Source organism: Oryx dammah, unplaced genomic scaffold (genome assembly GCF_014754425.2).
Source record: "Oryx dammah isolate SB20612 unplaced genomic scaffold, SCBI_Odam_1.1 HiC_scaffold_11232, whole genome shotgun sequence".
Taxonomy (NCBI): Eukaryota; Metazoa; Chordata; class Mammalia; order Artiodactyla; family Bovidae; genus Oryx; species Oryx dammah.
In genome coordinates, this window is record NW_024080625.1 from 1,819,252 (window position 1) to 1,837,732 (window position 18,481).

Genomic DNA, 18,481 nt, shown 5'->3' on the forward strand with positions numbered 1-18,481 from the left:
TACATCTTAATGTAGGAGTTCTTAATGAATCACTGCATTACTGAGTCTACCTTACTTAGGTGAAGACAAGGAAATGTCATCTACTCCAGCCTTGTCCCAAGATACTTGGTCCTTTGGATCCCTTTTTCTGTCCAGGGAGCAATCACCCCCATGAGGACCACTGAAAGAAACATCAAACTAATGTTTGAAACTTCAGGTCAGCTGCAGGTGGGAGTCACAGAAAAGAATTTTCTCAGAAGTACTAGGCCTTGCCTATTGTCATCCTAGTGCAGTCTCTAAAACTGAAGATGTTACTTTCTGAGAGCTAAATTAGTAAAAAGCCAACACAATATAGAGAGTAGCTAATGGAAGAAATACATCATATTAAGAAATGGCTATAAGTGTCTTCCTGATAAGAATTTTGAGAAACCCCAATTTGTTATTAATTTATTCATATATTCAACAAATATTTATTGAGAACTCATTACGTGCCAGTCACTGTGCCAGGTACCGAGGTATAATAAGCTCTCATGAGGCTTATCATCTAGAGGGACTATCTAAGGTTCAAAGGAAGTTTATATTTCACTGGACCTGGGAGATAATTGAGAAATCAATAATTCAATCACAAATTGTAATATATCAAATTTTTATGACAAAAATATATTAATTGAGGGCACGTGGAATAAAAAAAAAATGGGGCCTGGAGAGTAAGACTCTAGTAGTATTTATTTAGTACTGTTTGAGAGAAGAACACTAGAGGGAATATATTCCAGCATTAGAGAGATGGATGATATGATAACACCATGATAGCTCCTTATAAATGGATTTCCCTTAATCTTAAACTCCAAGACCACACATTTTATTTTTTCATAATTTTCTGTTTATCAAACAACTTTTAAATTTCAAATATAGTTTCTCAGGAACCTTAACAACTTGGAAGGGGCATGTTAGTGAGCTCTGGTTGACTAATGATTCAAAATTTGGATGTATAATTTGATGGTAGAGAATTTTGAGATCTGGGGAATTCTTGAAAATACTTATATATCTTATACCTAATCCTCAGGCCTCTAATGGGGAGGCTGAGAAGCATCCTTCCAGGCAGGGTGCTGGTGTGTGGAGCTTATGGGTAAACACAATATGGTAACTGAGGAAGAAGACTTTGAGAAAGGGGTCTAAACATTGTCATACCTTAGGGTGCCTAAGGAAAGAGTAAGGAATAAAGTGCACAGCTTAGCAGAGGTAAGGACCAGGAGTCATAAAACAAAGCAGCATGTTAGGCAGTCAAACAAGAGCTGGTGCCAAAACACACCTCAAAGTGACTAAACTAAGCCAGTAGCTGAATTTGCTTTCATTATAAGATTATTTGCATTGCTAGTATAGTTTAAGGAGGCTGGAAAGGACACTGTGGATCCCTCCTCCAGAGAACACTGAAATTTCCTGAGTTTGCACTCAAAAAGAACCTGGGGTTCTCAAACAAACTTGTCAAAGGGTGAAGGGTGGGGGGTTATGGCCATTCTAATGACTTAAGGATAGGAATTAGTTAGGGTTCTGCTGGAAGTCTAGAATTTTTTCCAAAATATAATCATCTTTCTTCAGTTGTTTGGATTGGTAGCTAGAATTCAGGCTTTAGAGAACTTGGCACAGAGTAAGGGGAGAATAAGAGGTAAACCCATAATAAGAAAGTCGTTTGGACATAGAAGGCCACGTGGTTAAAATCTACTGTTTCTTATACTGTGTCCTATCTAGTGGTGGTCTTCTTGTTTTCAGCACATCAGGTAAAGCTAATGTGCACAAAAGAGAACTATCTTATATGAGAGCTCCCCTTATATGTCATATCCTGGTATTAAGCAATGTAAGACATATTCTTTACACAGATCCTCAAAGTACAGGGAGACATCCAGAAGGTCCTCTTAGACTTCTCAGAGCTCTCTGGGTATCAGACAGCTATTGGGGTGTTGGCATGAAGTCCAGGCAAACAGTAGGAGCAAAAATTCATAATTATTATAAAAGAAGGCATTCTAGGGGAGAGAAGTATAAGATGTTTAAAGAGAACTCTATAGTACCTAGACAGGAAGAGCACTTGAGTAAACCAGCTGAGGTATTCTAAACTATCTTGGTTCATATGCTCTACGCATTAACCCTGTTAAGTAATGGTAGGAAATGAAGAGGTAGACAGCTTTGGAGAGGACCCTTCAAACTGGGATAAAATTAGACAGTACTGCGAGGAAGTTAAGCAGTTCTTGAGGACAGATTGCTTGGACACTGATTACTAAAGGCCAGTATAGATTAAAGACAATAAAGAGGATGATGTATGGCATACTCCTGAGTCCATTCACTTCCACTAGGATGGTGTCATGACTATGGAAAGGATACATATCTATATTTAGACCCCTGTGATGAGAAGATAGCTAGTGACAGTATACCAGGACATCTAGGAATGAGAAGTAGGTATGTCAGTTATCCGGGTGTGATTCTAGCCCTGGAGAACAGGAAACAGCATACTATAGGTTTCATGTGCTCAGTCAACAAATATTGAGTACCTATTACGGGTTAGACACCATTTTAGACTCAAAGGGATCCAGGATCGGAAAAACAAATCCCATTTGTCCTTATGGAGCCTACATAATAGTGAGGAAAGCAGATAATGAATAAATTAGTCAACTAGTGATTCAATAAAGCAGGGCAAAGAAGGGGAGCAACAAGGGTGCCATTTTAAGTAGAGTATTCTGGGAAAATCTTGCTGAAATGACATTCCAGGAAGAAGTCTGAATAAACAAGAGAGATGAGGGAGAATAGCAAATGCAAAGGTTCTGAAGCTGGAAGAAGTTAGGAGTATCATACCAGAGGATCACCAAGATGTCCTCTGGACTAGAACCAGAATTGAAATGAATTACTATGATTTGGTGGATTCATACTGTGAAACATCTCTCTCTGGGTTAAAACAAGTATCTACCTGTTCCTCTCACTTCTACACAAGCCCTGGGTCTCATCTGCTCATTACCTGACTAACATGCTATTTGTCTGTTTTCCTCCACTACAATGGAAGCTCCCTGAGGACAGACCCTGGGTGTATGCAAGAAACCACTGTCTACACTGGAGCTTGAGTTGGAATAGGATGACTGCTGGACACATTGCAGCCTCTACTAGCAATGAGTATCAAAGTTTCTGACCCAGTGCACTAATTAAAGGTTCTCGGTACCTGTCTAGCAGATCCAGCATCACCTGGATCCTTGTCAGAGATGAAAATTCCTGTGCCCTACCTGGAATCTAGTGAGTCAAAAACTCTGGGGCTGAGGCACAACACTGTGCTTTAACAATCCCTCCAAGTGATTCAGATGTGCAATGAAGTTTGAGAACCAGTGTTCTAAGTTGAGGAGGTCTAGGAACACCAACACCTGGAGAATAAAGCTGCATGTCTCCAAGGCCTGGGTGGTTCCTAGGCAGTCATTTCTGCCAATGAGGATCGACTTCTTGAGAAAGTTAGCTCAAGCAGAGGTCACAGGTAACAAGATGACCCCCACCACAGCTGAAGCACCACCTTCAAGTCTTGATAAGCGCAGAAGTAAATGAAGTCTTTAGCTGAGGTGTGAAGACTCAAGCTTGAACCAGACACACTTTTTCTTTTCTTAAAGTAGTAAAGTTTGAGGGTTACCAAGGAAGAGATGACAAATAATCATTATACAAGACAATACTGGGTGTGAATCTTCTACTTCAGATCTGCTGACACCTCATGGAGCATAACGTTAAAGGCCGAGCAGTTTAGCAAGTCCAAGGGATATATCTTTAGACTATTAAATACATTTCCCTCAGAGGGAAATGAGAGGGTTAACTGAGAGGTAGTTTAATAAGGAACCATTCAGAGTAGGGTACTCCAAGAGAATAAATAAAATTATTTGTTCATCAGTGGAAAATGAACAAAAGTGTTCCTCAAGTCTACTGGTATCCCTTGAATATTTGACTCAAAGAAAAGCATCTGTAAGGCTATTTTCCTATTCAGTGATCTTTCCAATTTAGTTGACACTATAAAAGCTCTGAGAATTTTAGCTTTGCAAAAACATAAGTTCTTTGGAGTTGTTTCTGGGAGGTTGGGATTGGGAGGTCAGTGTTGAATGGTGACTAGGTTGAGATGAAGTTAATCTTGATAGAGGGAGAGCTCCCACTGATTTTCCTTTAGCAAGAATACAGTTTCTGGGATCATGATAGCATAGCATCTATATGTGGAGAATCCTGTCTCTGATGTAGGAAGCAAGTATGCCTGTTTGGAAGGAACTTAGGTTGTGGGCAGCAAACACCTGTATAAATCATTTGTGCTCACAGTGTTGGGGTAGCTTCACGTCCTGGCCTGCATAAACTGCCAAGGTTTAAGTGTATTATCAAAGGAACTGAAGGTGGAAGCATAGGCAATGTTGGTGACAGATAGCTTAGACAAAGGAAAGAATATGATACGTAAGTCTTATGCTTCTGGGTTGGGGGTGAGGGGAGCTGTGACAGAAGAGGCAGGTGGGGGCAACACTGCTCTCCTGGCATTCTCCCTCATTTGCAGCCCAGTAAGAAGTGGGCTCAGCAGTCACAGGTTACCAAGGCTTTTGCCCATCAGTGAACAGAAGAGGCTTATGCACAGTTCACTTCAATTCCGTCGTTCAGTTGTGTCCAGCTCTTTGTGACCCCATGGACTGTAGCAGGCCAGGCCTCCCTATCTATCACCAACTCCCGGAGCTTGCTCAAACTCATGTCCATCCAATCAGTGATGCCATCCAACCATCTTATCCCCTGTCATCCCCTACTCCTCCTGCCTTCAATCTTTCCCAACATCACGGTCTTTTCCAATGAGTCTGTTCTTCGCATCAGATGGCCCAAGTATTGGAGTTTCAGCTTCAGCATCAGTCCTTCCAATGAATATTCAGGACTGATTTCCTTTAGGATTGACTGGTTGGATCTCCTTGCAGTCCAGAGGACTCTCAAGAGTCTTCTCCAACACCACAGTTCAAAAGCATCAATTCTTTGCCACTCAGCTTTCTTCATAGTCCAACTCTCACATCCATACATGACCACTGGAAAAACCATAGCTTTGACTAGATGGACCTTGGTCAGCATACTAATATCTCTGCTTTTTAATATGCTGTCTAGGTTGGTCATAGCTTTTCTTCCAAGGAGCAAGCATCTTTTAATTTCACGGCTGCAGTCACCATCTGCAGTGATTTTGGAGCCCCACAAAATAAACTCTGTCACTGTTTCCACTGTTTCCCCGTCTATTTCCCATGAAGTGATGAGACCAAATGCCATGATCTTAGTTTTCTGAACGTTGAGCTTTAAGCCAACTTTTTCACTCTCCTCTTTCACTTTCATCAAGAGGCTCTTCAGTCCTTCTTCGCTTTCTGCCATAAGGGTGGTATCATCTGCATATCTGAGATTATTGATATTTCTCCTGGCACTCTTGATTCCAGCTTGTGCTTCATCCAGTCCAGCATTTCTCATGATGTACTCTGCATAGAAGTTAAACAAGCAGGTTGACAATATACAGCCTTGACGTACTCCTTTCCCGATTTGGAACCAGTCTGTTGTTCCATGTCCAGTTCTAACTGTTGCTTCTTGACCCGCATACAGATTTCTCAGGAGGCGTAAGGTGGTCTGGTATTCCCATCTCTTTAAGAATTTTCCATAGTGTGTTGTGATCTACACAGTCAAAGGCTTTGGTGTAATCAATAAAACAGAAGCAGATGTTTTTCAGGAATTCTCTTGCTTTTTCTATGATTCAACGGATGTTGGCAATTTAATCTCTGGTTCCTCTGCCTTTTCTAAATTCAGCTTGAACATCTGGAAGTTTACCCTTCATGTACTGTTGAAGCCTAGCTGGAGAATTTTGAGCATTACTTTCCTAGTGTGTGAGATGAGTGCAATTGAGTGGTATGTTGAACACTCTTTGGGATTGACCTTCTTTGGGACTAGAATGAAAACTGACCTTTTCCAGTCCTGTGGCCACTGCTGAGTTTTCCAAATTTGCTGGCATATTGAGTGCAGCACTTTAACAGCATAATCCTTTATGATTTGAAACAGCTCCACTATTTCAAAGTTAAGTTTGAGGTCTAGTGAGCAGTTGGATCTGCTGAACTATAGTCTGGCCCACCAAGCTGCCTACTGCCTCTCCGTACTTGTCATGGAGGTAGTCATCCCACAACCTCAGCTCTCTGGGAATACTAACTACCTTTCTTTACAAAGGTCAGGGGCCTAGGAAACTCACTCCCTTGCTGTGCCCCAGTGCAGGATCAAATGACTTCCTTATGTTGAGAACTAGTCCTCTATAGGCCAGAAGCACACACATACACATTCAGCCTGCCTCATTATAGTATAGGCTGATTTGTCTACACTGATGGGCAGGGAGTTGAAGAAAATAACAGCAGCAGCTGCCTGCATGCCTGGTGTGAGACTGGAAGCAAAATGTATTCCATTTTTCTTGAAGACCAGAGCATAGCACCTCCATATACAGCTTCACTTAAGTAAGGAGAAAAACATCCTGGAGTCTCTGTGAACTTTTCAGGCTGGCAGCAGCAGCCACAGAGGGACATCAAGCCAGGGTCTGGGAATTCTGGGGCATCAGTAGCTCTGGGCTCACCTCAATGCTATTTGACGGCTGACTTCCTCGCTCATGCCCTACAAGGCTGCATTGCCTAGATGTGAGGAACTGAGCAAGACAGGGACGTTACCCATCCCACCAAAGCAGGTAGCCACTCTTGCCCCCTCCGATGCATCCGCAAAACAATCATTGTTTTAAAACATGAATACGACCCTGTCACTCCTCAGTGACTTCCAATAGCTTGGGAGTGGTTAAGACCTAGAAGGAGAGCATGATTTGGCTCTTCCACTATTTTCAGAGTTGGTGCTACAGCTACTCCTCCCCTCCCTCAAGTTGTGCTGGTCTCTCTACTCCTGCAATGAGCCAAACTCCTCATTTCAGAGCCTACAGTCCCTTTCTCTAAAAACTCCTCTTCCCCCTTTCCCTGGCTAATGTATACTCGTCTCTCGAGCCTTCCTAAGAAGGGCCTTTCTGACCTTGGGCCAGGCTAGACCCCATGTTTGCACTCTGACTGTAGAGTGTTATTTTCCTTCACTCTACTAGCATCATTCTAGCTACCTAAGCATGTCCGTGATTACGTGACCACTGCCTTACACTGACAAAACCAAACCTTCACGAGGGCAGGCAATGTACTAACTGTTTACTTTACGTCCAGTGCCAAGTACAGTGCCTGACATGGTATATCCTAAACAAGTTTTCTTGGAAGGAACAAAAAGAAGGAGGGACAGAATGAGGGATGTAGAGAGGAAAAAAGAAAGCAGGGAAGGAATAAGGAAGGAAAGAAGCAGGGGATGAAGGAGGGAGGCAAGCAGGGAGAAAGGCAGAAAAGGAGGAATGAGGTCCCAATGAGGCAAACTGGGAAGATATTTGATTCTCAGTCTCTAATGGGAGAGCTGGAAGGGTTGAATGTCGCTCTTACCTGAGGCCTCAATGCTCAAAGGCAGAAGTTGAACAGCAAAATATTGTCCATGGGATAATGCTGAGTTCAAACCACAAAGGCAGGTCCAAATGGGTCATCAGAGCAAAGGGGGTCTGAGGTGAGTATTAGGTATAGAGCAAAATGAGAATAGGAAAAGCAGAGAAGAAGAAGGCAAATAAGAAATAATCTATACAAATTCAGGAAACTGTAGGACAAGTCCACCAGTCGGGCTTATGTCTTGACCTAGCAGCTTTTTATGCATGGGCAATGCAAGTCTGATTAAAGGGACACAAACCACACATAGTTGCCATATATGGATACATATTGTTCCAGGAGCCTAATAAATTGGGACTATTGTATACAAACCATTTGCTTGTGAGTCTGGTTAGCTCTCAGAACACTGAAGAGACTGCATTAGGTTAGAGTGTATGCCATTTCAAAGCCTAGGACTGGATCCTGCCCCATGGTGCCCTGCCAACATACTGGAGCTCAGTGAAGCTCTGCCAAAGCAGTCAGCTGGCCCCTCCCTTTTCTACATCTCCAAGGCATCCTCTTTTGAAATTCAACATTTTGAACCAAAGTTATCAAGCTCTTTGACTTACACACTGTCTCATATTATCTCCCTTCTTGACCATCAGTTTCTGGGCGAGAGGGAAAGCATCTAGCTCATTTTCTCATCTCCTACTGAGACTAGTATTAATACAATTACTTCAAACAGTAAGTGCTCAAAAATTATTGAATAAATATTGCTGTATATTTCATAGATGCTGGGAGTGATTACACCAAAGAATTTTTTAACTTCTTGAGGAAAACCTTTTTAGACCTGAATTCTTTTTGAAAAATATAAGGAATTGGACTAATTAATCTCTAAAACATTTCCAAACTGTAAACTACTGAGACAATGACAAGGTCATGTCATTGTCATTTATGTAAAAATATATATTTACAACCTCTCTATCATTTCTAGTATATTACTGGGCACATAGTGGGAACTCAATAAATGTTTGCAGTGAACTGACTCCACTACAGATATATTTAAGCTGAGAAGAAACACAGAAACACATTCAGAAATGCATTTCTTAAGTTTCACATAAATTGCTTAAGAGTTGTATACTACTTAAAATATTCAAAAGAAATGTGTTATTAAATGGAGTCTGAAGGTGAATATTTTTTTACAATATTTGGAATAACTTTGTGATATAATAACTCCTTAATTTAATCTTTTTCTCAAGTGTCTTTCACATTTTTATATATCGAAGTTCCTAATAATAGGATAAACCAGATTAGCAGCTTACAGTTATGAAGGAGCCAAATGACTTACTATTGATTAAATCAAGCTATTCTTCATAGAAGGAACTGTCCCTCTTTCTACAGTTTCACAGATTCCACTCCCCACCCACCCTACACAATTTCCTCGCTTGTGTCTTAACTAATTTTTCAAATTTAGTGTGTCTACCCATATTTATAATGATATTCACAATTTTTTCACTTTCCAGCGTTCCCTTTCCACATTCCTCCCCCATGCTTAACCACACGCCTCACCATTTTCAATAATGGGTATGCCTTCCACAGTGTCTGGATCATCCACGGTATCTATACTCTCCAAGGCATCTGTCCCAGACGGTGGCTTTTGTATGAGCATGCTGGAAGTTGAAGCTTCTTCAGCTGAGAAAAAAACATTTCTAGGTTATCCTCAAGGTGGGATTCAGGGAGGAGAGTGCTCTTTATTCTCTTTCACTTTCTCTTTGGCTCTTAGCTAGCTGTCCAGGGCATTTTATGCATAAATCCAGTGAAAAAATTAGAGAAGTGATGGCTCTTATCAATAACTATCTTACCTCCAAAAGGTTATACTCTTGACATAAAAGAGGTGAAAGCAGAACACAAACCTAGAAACTTTAAGACTGGGGTGGAAGAGAAAGCCATTTTCCTTCAGGATTATATTTATCTTATAGGTTTTGGAGTGTTCATACATTTAATACACCTACTACCAGCACATGTGCTATAAAACTTGTTCTCTCTCAACTCCCAAGTCTTTCTTATCTGCCTGGGGGCTGTCCTCGCATAATAGGCCAAAATCTCACCTGACACTTGTGAAGGGAAAAGACAGGACTCAATCATAAACATTTTATCATAGTGAGAATGGAATAAACAAGATCAGTTGACTGCTAGACTGCCTGCCTCTGCACTGCTGCTGCCGCTGCTAAGTCGCTTCAGTCGTGTCTGACTCTGTGTGACCCCAGAGACGGCAGCCCACCAGGCTCCCCCATCCCTGGGATTCTCAAGGCAAGAACACTGGAGTGGGTTGCCATTTCCTTCTCCAATGCAGGAAAGTGAAAAGTGAAAGTGAAGTCGCTCAGTCGTGTCCGACTTTTAGTGACCCCATGGACTGTAGCCCATCAGGCTCAGGCAAGAGTACTGGAGTGGGGTGCCATTGCCTTCTCCCACTAGTAAGTCTCATATCCTATACTGAGATTCCTGGCAAGAGAATCCATTCTGTTACTGGAATACGATCAGGAGACAATGGTACCTGTTCTCTGAGGAGTCCTGACTAACTGGCGAGACTGAGTTACACACATGAAAAATTTCAGATGCAATTCCACTTTACGCATGGTTGCCTCCTAGAAATAGAGACAGGATATAATGCAAATCAACAGATCTGTGGAAAAATTAAGATGGATAAAAATGACGTGGACCAGGTATGTTCAATACTAATAGGCCTTAGATCCTAAATATAAAATGTCAGCATATGAAATGACACATACTATCTACTTTCATATATTTGACAGGACAAGATATCCTGAACTCAGCAAGCATTTTCTCCAGCAGCTGAGAGGAGCTAAAGGCTGGAGGCCTCCAGCTCAGCCAAGTCTGACCTCAGACTGTGGCTGTCATCTGGGTCTAGAGTGCTTACTCAGAAGCATTTCTCCAAGACTTCTAGATGGGCCTGGGTCCTGAGGCCCACCAAGCTGAGGGACTTGGTGACAAGTCTAAATGAACAAATGTATGCCTTCTCATTATTTTCTTTTAAAAATAGAGAATAAAGGTTAATCAATTCAGTCCCATGAACAACAACATGGTCATCTAGTTCTTCAGAGAGCAGAATCCTGGGATGGATCTCCGGATAACTTTCCTCACACCTCCTGGAGGAGCGTTTCAAACTCGTCCATCGTTCTGGAAGTTTCTCCACTTTTCCAGAGTCTAGCCTAAGAAAATCCCAAGCTGTCCCCCCCCCCCCCACCTTTTCCCCAATAGCCAATCATGCATGATAGGCTGAAAAGAGTACAGGACTGCAAGTTAAGAAACTTGTTTCCTAGTCCCAGATCTGCCATGTACTATATAACTTTGGGAAATGATTCCACTTCTCTGAAACTCGTAGACTAAATGATGGCCAATAACCTCTACAAGCACTAACGTTTTGTGATTCTCGCTAAAACATGAATCTTGCCCGACCTAGATTTAGCTCAGGTCTACATCTGTCCAGGTGGCCACTGGTTCCTGCAGTTCAAGGGCCACAGAGAGAAGCTGCCATGGAAACTGAAGCGTGAGCAGAAATCGCCGAACGGAACCAGAAGGCGGCGGGTAAGGGGGCCGAGGGAACAGAGAAAAGCGAAGGACGATGGGCACACTAACAGTATTCTAATAAGGAGAAGGAGAAAAAGCCCAGACTGAAAGAGGAAATTATGACTATAGCCTTAGATGATTCCCTTGGTGTCTGAGGCCTCGCCACACTGCGCAGGCGTTCCGCGGGTCCTCAACTCTGCTCTTTGACCTCTCGCCCCACCCCCTCCTCCTCCGCAGCCTCGGAACAGCTCTTCCGGTGTTGTGGAGGCGGTTCCGGTTCGCGGCGGTTCCCGGGTTTTGCGTTCCGCGCCCGGCCGGAAACCCCTTCGCATAGCAGCCGGTTCCGGTTCGGTGAGTGGCGGCGGGAAGCTGGGGGAGGGGTGAGGATGGAGGGAGCCTTGACCGGGAGGCAGAGCGGGCCTGGGCCCGGCAGCCTGGGCTGGGCTGGACGGAAGTGGGGACAGCTGTGGGGAGTGCGCTTTTTCCTCTGCCCCGCCCCCTGGGACCACCTCTCCCCCCTGCTGTCCGAGGCCGCGATCTGGCGGGTGGCCGTTAGTTAGCTTTCGCGAGGCCGTTCCTTGAGGCCTCTTTCTCCGGGGTCGAGGAGAGGCCGTCTCCCTACGGTCGCGGCCGGCCCCATCTCAGCGCCTAGTCCTACTCGTGAGGAAAAGGCCGGTTGGGATTTCGGGGCTTTCCCGCCAGAGCAGGTCTTCTCTCAGGGGAAAGCTGTTTTCATCGGGAAGCTCAGCTTTTCTGTTATACGTGCTTCACCTCCCGCCTTCCTTGAGGCTTGAAAGATATTTCTCGACTACTTCTGCGTCTCATGTAAACATTTCTCCAACTCTTTTACTCTGTGGTATCTCCCAGAGATGTGATACCGCTAGTGCCACCATCAGAAAGAAACGTCTGGACCCTCCTGCCCAGGTTATGAAAATCCCCTTAACTGCCTCCGTTTGCTTACCTGGCTTATCGCCTCCTGGTAATTCCCTCGAACCGTCTCTTTCTTGTCGTCCCCTATAATGTGATCTCTCTGGATATATACCCAGTTTCTCTTGAGCTTGGTGATTTCTGTTTATCGGTGCCTTTGCAGTATTTCCACTATCTTGTTGGCAATAACTCGCTGCTTTATCACTTTCTCGTCAGCCTTGTTAAAGTCATTTCACCTCACGTTTGTTTGCTTTTTATATTTGGGGTGGTGGTGATTCTTGTGAAATTTATGCCTTTTAGAGGCCCCCAACTAATTGACTTAGCGTCCTTCTTCCAAGTGGGTGATTTTGGATGATTTTAGATCGTATCATCTCCTAAATCTTTATAAAGATAATTTGTGTTAAGGGCTTCTGTTGAGAGATAGGTTACACTGAATTTGGAATTACAGTTACAGTGAAACTTTAAGCATGTCTTTAAGAATGATCCCCTAACCTGCTAGTTTAGAGATTCCCTTTTCTCCTTTAGTCCCATGTTGGAAGTCTCATTTGTTGTGGAGAAGCCTCACTCACTCTTACTTAATTCCAATTAATTATCCCAACTGCAAAGATGGTCTTCCTATCACCCATCTGATGACAGATGTAGAGGCAGCAAATGAATTAAAAAACAGGTTCTTCTACCTCAAGCTAAGGTGATGTAATTCTTGACTACTGCGTTGGAAGTCTTCCCTTTTCTATACCTGACTCCTACACCTTCTATCAGTTGCACCACCTTTATTACCTTGTTTTAAGTATCTGTTGATGAATCTGGTTTCCTCCCTCAGACAGTGAGATTCTCAGCAGCAGGGACCAGTTCTTACTCATCCTTGTATCCCCCGTCCACTCTGTGTTATTGGTGCACAGTAAGTGTTTGTGTGTGTGAAAGAAAGTGAATCCTTTTTTTAAGGATTTTAAGGTGTTAGAGTCTAATTTGAGTGATGCCTTGTAGAAATATGAAAGACAACCAAAAATTGCATAATGATATAGTGCAGACTGTTTCATATACATAATTTTCCAGAGTTTGTAATAGGATGATTCACATGATGACTTCCACACCCTTGTCATTATCAGAAATTACTCTTACTACATCTTGGTCCTGCAAAATGCTAATTGTACAGTGCCTGTCCTCAGTGTATACTTTCAAATAGCTTCATGGTAGCTCTAAATGTTCACTTTTATAATCACCTCTTTGCATGTATGTCTTACTATGCTCATTACATCCTGTTATTGTCAGGACTTTGCCATCATTTTTTTTTCTTTCAGATTTTTTGTTATCTTGTGCTCAGCCGTTTATCTGACTTCAACTGAATACCTGTAATTACTTACGTTTTTTCCGTAAATTAAATGACTGATGTGAAGTAGAAAATGAAGTACTAGAATACTCTTAGAAGGAAAATTTTCTCATGCTTGAAAGAATTTGGTGACATCAGAAGTTCCAGGTCCAACATTTCATGTTGAATCTTGGGGTAAAATATCCTTTCTCCCATTATATTTGCACAATGGCAAAAAGAAAGTAGCATAAGCACACCAAAGAAGCTCGGTGTGCCTGGGAAATCCCATGGATAGAGGAGCCTGGTGGGCTTCAAGCTGTAGGGTCGAAAGAGTCAGGACTTGGTGACCAAATAGTAGCACCAGCAGCATAAAAAAAGTGTGGATTCCCCAGATTTAGCTAGGGATTACTTTTATCTTGCCAAAGTGTATGAATCCTTCAATAAGGATATGTTGAAGGATGTGAATATTGTGATGTTTGTTGAAAGAGCATCTGCTTATAAGTGAGGATGCGTGGATTTTTGTCTTTCTTTGTCCCATCTTTGTGATTTCAGGCAAGTCACTAAACCTCTCTGGACATAATTTCCAACGTTCTTTGATTTCTTGCTTGCTTCCCTTTCACCTCTTATCTCAGCAGTGTGAAGGAGGTTAACATGGGATTGTTCTAATGGGCACCAGGCTTTTAAATTGGCATTCCTTTTAATATAACAAAAAGACTAGTGGTAACTCCTGGCCCGTGGGCCCTCAGAACTGGGGCAGCTGGGGGACAGGAAGAAAAGAGAGGCAGAGTGTCCTAGAGATCATTGGAAGTACTGAAATGATTGGACAGTAGAAAATGAGCAAATATTTTAAAACTAACCCTGAAATAAATGTCCCCTCACCCCTCCCCACCCAAGCCAAACAGGTGTGTTTTGAAACTTTAAATGTGATAAATATTGAAAATACAACTTTGTGGGTTTTTTTTTTTTTCCCCAAAAAAAGACTAGTGGTGACAGTTATGGAATGGCTTGAAAGAGTGAAATGTGAGAAAGTCACTGCTAGTTTATTGGTTGATAGGATTTTTTCCCCTTTATAGGGGACCCAGGGAATTTGGCTTTATTAAAAAAGAAGGGAAAAGAATAATGTGGAGAATTACCAGATAGAAACATTATAGTAAGTTGAGCATTTGGAAATATATTTGAAGCCTTAATCTAAGACTTAAATTCTTTTGGTAACTCCCCTGGCAAGACTAGGTAATCAGATAATTACTTAGTCTGTACCTATGCCAAGAAAAGCTCAAGCAGCCTTCCTTGATGTGTGCACTTTGGTGTTGGGACCATAAAGGGTTCCTGTTACCATCATGCAGTCTCCTTAAGTTGAAGCTCTGATAGTGCTATGTGGTTGGTGAAATGCTCAGTCTTTTAAAAAATAGGTGATAAGATTATGAATAAAAAAGTGTACCACCCCTAGTCATCTTGTAAATCTTCCAAGAAGCCTTGATCCTGGGATGTGTTTATTAACCTAGTTCCATCAGCTAGGCTTTTAACTTCTTTTTCTGGGCAAATTAGACACGTTGAGGAGAAAATTTCATATAGGCAAAGGGGCTCTGATTTGTAACCATTTGGTTAATGATGAGGGTGGGGGCCGTATTTAGTACAACTGTGATGAGTTCTTTGATTGTCCTCAGAATGTCTTATTACTTTTTGTTTGGCCTGTAAGACATGAGGAAGAGAAGTCTTAATAGGGCTACTATAAGATCTGTTACTTGTTTATAAAATGGTCTAGCATGAGGTGATAGAGCAATGGATTGGGAAGAACGTTTAGGTTGTAATTTCAGTGCTGTCACTAACTTTATGATCCTATGCGAATTAACCTCCAAAGTGTTGGCTCTCCTGACCTGCTTTGTGCTGTAGTAGTCTGTGGGTAGTCCATAATCGCTCTTTAGTATAGCACAGGTTGCAGAAATGTTTCGAACTACCTTAGGCTAGTTTTAATTTCCATTCTCTTCCCATCAGCTTGCCTTACCATCTTATTTTTTTTCTTCACTAAGAATAAAAGCACTACTTCTGAGTGACTTCATGTTCTATAATTATATGAAAGAGATGTTTCAGAATGTAATATTTCTGTTTTCTGTCTTCTTTTATAGGACTTTGTATCTTTGCTGAAGTCAGTGATGTGAAAACACCTGACATGGGTAAGACTGATTATGAAGTAGTGTTCAATCCTTTTACTCTAATTAGTTAAGCTGGAATGAAAGAATATTTGCATCTGTGCTTAATAATATTTTCAATATTTGGATTTTTGTGTTAATAATAATTTTAAAGGAGATCGCATCCTAATTATATAATACAGTATATCAAACAATTTTCCTTTGGTTGGGCTGTTCTTTATAGCAAAATTTTAAAGCATTTTTTCATTCATTGTATTAAAAAGCCAAATACATAGTACCAAGTATTACTATGTGCAAGGCCTTTTAAGTACTTAAAATACTTAATAGTATCTACTAGGTGGGCTTCACTGGTGACTCAGTGGTAAAGAAATCCATCTGCCAGTGCAGGAGACAAGGGTTAGATCCCTGGATCAGGAAGATCCCCTGGAGAAGGAAAAGGCAATGCATTCTAGTATTCTTGCTTGGAAAATCCCATGGATAGAGGAGCCTGGTGGGCTACAGTCCATGGGGTCGCAGAGTCAGAAACAACTTAGCCGCTAAAGAGCAGGAACATCTAGTAGGTACTGTTATTGTCTGAGACACAGAGATTTAAGAAACCTGCCTAGTATCACACAACTATAATTGGTGAAGCCAGGATTTAAGCTCAGGCAAACTGGTTCTTTAATATTGTTATCCTGTGTAATATGGGCTTCCCTGGTAACTCAGTTGGTAAAGAATCCACCTGCAGTGCAAGAGACCCTGGTTCTATCCCTGGGTGGGGAAGATCTGCTGGAGAAGGGATAGGCTACTCAACTCCAGTATTCTTGGGCTTCCTTTGTGGCTCAACTGATAAAGAGTCTGCCTGCATTGCAGGAGACCTGGGTTTGATCCTTGGGTTGGGAAGATCCCCTGGAAAAGGGAAAGGCTACCCACTCCAGTATTCTGTCCTAGAGAATTCCATGGACTGTATAGTCCATGGGGTCCCAAAGAGTTGGACACAACTGAGTGACTTTCACTTCACTTCATACTGCTTATTATATGATAAATAATTTGATGAAGGTAAAATTTTAATTTCATTTAGCTAGTAGCATTGAGAATTAATTGTTATTGGAACCTTTTCCTCTGTTCATAGTAGTTTATGTCTGTAATGGAGCAATATAAATAAGTTCAAGACTAGTAGTCAGTTTAGGAATAGGGAGAAAAACCTATACAGTTAGATCTTATAACATCGCATATGTTTCTTTGAAATCCACATTAGTCTTCTCTTTACTGTTTTCTCCTTTTGCTCAGTCTCTCTTCTTTCTCCTGGTCATTTGTTCCCTTTTCTCTCATTGCTGATAACAGTGTGAACCACTGAATTCCCTTCTTCTCATTTGTTTCTGTTCTAGCCCTTTTATAGTAATAAACCCCTCAAAAAATGGTTATAAAAGTAAGGTTCTGCCACAGTATTGCAGTAACTGAGCTGATGTCTATTAAGAGCTGTATGAATAAATTATGCTTTTTGCAGAAAAAATTTTCACATGGATTAAATTTTACAGTACCTTTTTGAGTTTAAATAGGAAATAAACTGGGTTAAGAGTATTTGTTTTGAATGGTAAAATTTTTCCCTATTTTTTTAATATTTAAAATTTTTTCTACAGTTAACAAATCAAAATTTTCTTTTGGGAAGATTTCATTATTTTTAAAACTTTGAATTAAGCTCTTTTTATTCTTGTACAAGTCTTGAACTGTTTAGTAGATAATCTCAATTCCAAATTAACCAATTTCTGCACATGGGCCTCTTTTTTTTTTCCCACAGGGACATTTTGAGATTTCTTGCCAATAGTTGTGAAGGAGAGGTTTTATTTGATTGTAGAGGTGTTTGGGAGAATTCATTTTTATTAGGTGAAAAGATTGGTTCATGGAAAAATAAATATTGAAGCATTATGTAACTTGAACTAATCTGGACTCTCCCCAGATGATATTGCTGATAGGATGAGGATGGATGCTGGAGAAGTAACTTTAATGAACCACAACTCCATATTCAAAACCCATCTCCTGTCACAAACAGGTTTTTCAGAGGACCAGCTTTCACTTTCTGACCATCAGGTTAGTAATAATTTTCTTTCCTTAATTAATGAATTATTTAGGCTTAAGTTTTCATCTGATAGAGTTTATGTGCCACACTTGAAAACACAGGCAAATATGTAAACTTTTAGAATCGGTTATACTAGTGCTTCTCTGGTAGCTCAGCTGGTAAAAAATCTGCCTGCTATGCAGGAGACCCTGGTTCAATTCCTGGGTTGGGAAGATCCTCTGGAGAAGGGATAGGCTACCCACTCCAGTATTCTTGGGCTTCCCTGGTGGCTCAGCTGGTAAAGAATCTGCCTGCAATATGGGAGACCTGGTTTTGATCGCTGGGTTGGGAAGATCCCCTGGAGAGGGGAAAGGCTACCTACTCCAGTATTCTGGTCTGGAGAGTTCCATGGACTGTATGGTCCATGGGGTCACAAAGAGTTGGACACAACTGAGCAACTTTCACATACTGCTGCTGCTGCTGCTAAGTCGCTTCAGTCATGTCTGACTCTGTGTGACCCCACAGATGGCAGCCCACCAAGCTCCCCCGTCCCTGGGATTCTCCAGGCAAGAACACTGGAGTTGGTTGCCATTTCTTTCTCCGATGCATGAAAGTGAAAAGTGAAAGTGAAGTCGCTCAGTCGTGTCCGACTCTGTGCGACCCCATGGACTGCAGCCCACCAGGCTCCTCCATCCATGGGATTTTCCAGGCAAGAATACTGGAGTGGGGTGCCATCGCCTTCTCCTTTCGCATACTAGTATTTGGAATTTTGTTCGATATATTAAGGTTGAGATAAGAACCAGGCTATGTATGAATTCTTGGAGAATGGTACCTTTTAGAAAACCCTTATTCCTCAATATTTTATTTACCAATACACAGATCAGTGATCTTTTAAACTGATGTCTTAAAATAGCTGAGCATTAAACGGGAGGAAATTGAAAATATACTACAGCTCTGAGATTTCTATGTTCTATAAAGCTTAGTTTCTCAGGGATCAGGAGCATCAGCATCATCTGAGAGCTTATGAGAAATACAG

At 41.7% G+C, this 18,481-nt stretch overlaps 2 protein-coding genes across 5 annotated transcripts in view; one reads left to right on the forward strand and one right to left on the reverse strand.

Annotated features, from left to right (window-relative positions):
* The window catches only part of LOC120861312 (ATP-dependent 6-phosphofructokinase, muscle type), a 44,174-nt gene extending 32,049 nt beyond the window's left edge, over positions 1-12,125 (reverse strand). Inside the window, exons 1-2 of one of the 2 annotated variants that reach the window (XM_040236943.1) lie at positions 11,992-12,125; positions 9,012-9,134 (exon numbers count right to left, since the gene is read on the reverse strand). In XM_040236943.1, the coding sequence (XP_040092877.1) occupies positions 9,012-9,111 (100 nt within the window). In that variant the 5' untranslated portion in view covers positions 9,112-9,134; positions 11,992-12,125. Of the gene's footprint in view, positions 1-9,011; positions 9,135-9,996; positions 10,094-11,991 lie in introns of those variants that run through there. The other variant, XM_040236942.1, reaches the window with a different exon arrangement.
* The window catches only part of LOC120861314 (sentrin-specific protease 1), a 52,041-nt gene continuing 44,670 nt past the window's right edge, over positions 11,111-18,481 (forward strand). Inside the window, exons 1-3 of one of the 3 annotated variants that reach the window (XM_040236949.1) lie at positions 11,111-11,381; positions 15,387-15,434; positions 17,347-17,477. In XM_040236949.1, the coding sequence (XP_040092883.1) occupies positions 15,431-15,434; positions 17,347-17,477 (135 nt within the window). In that variant the 5' untranslated portion in view covers positions 11,111-11,381; positions 15,387-15,430. The other 2 variants (XM_040236948.1, XM_040236950.1) reach the window with 2 other exon arrangements.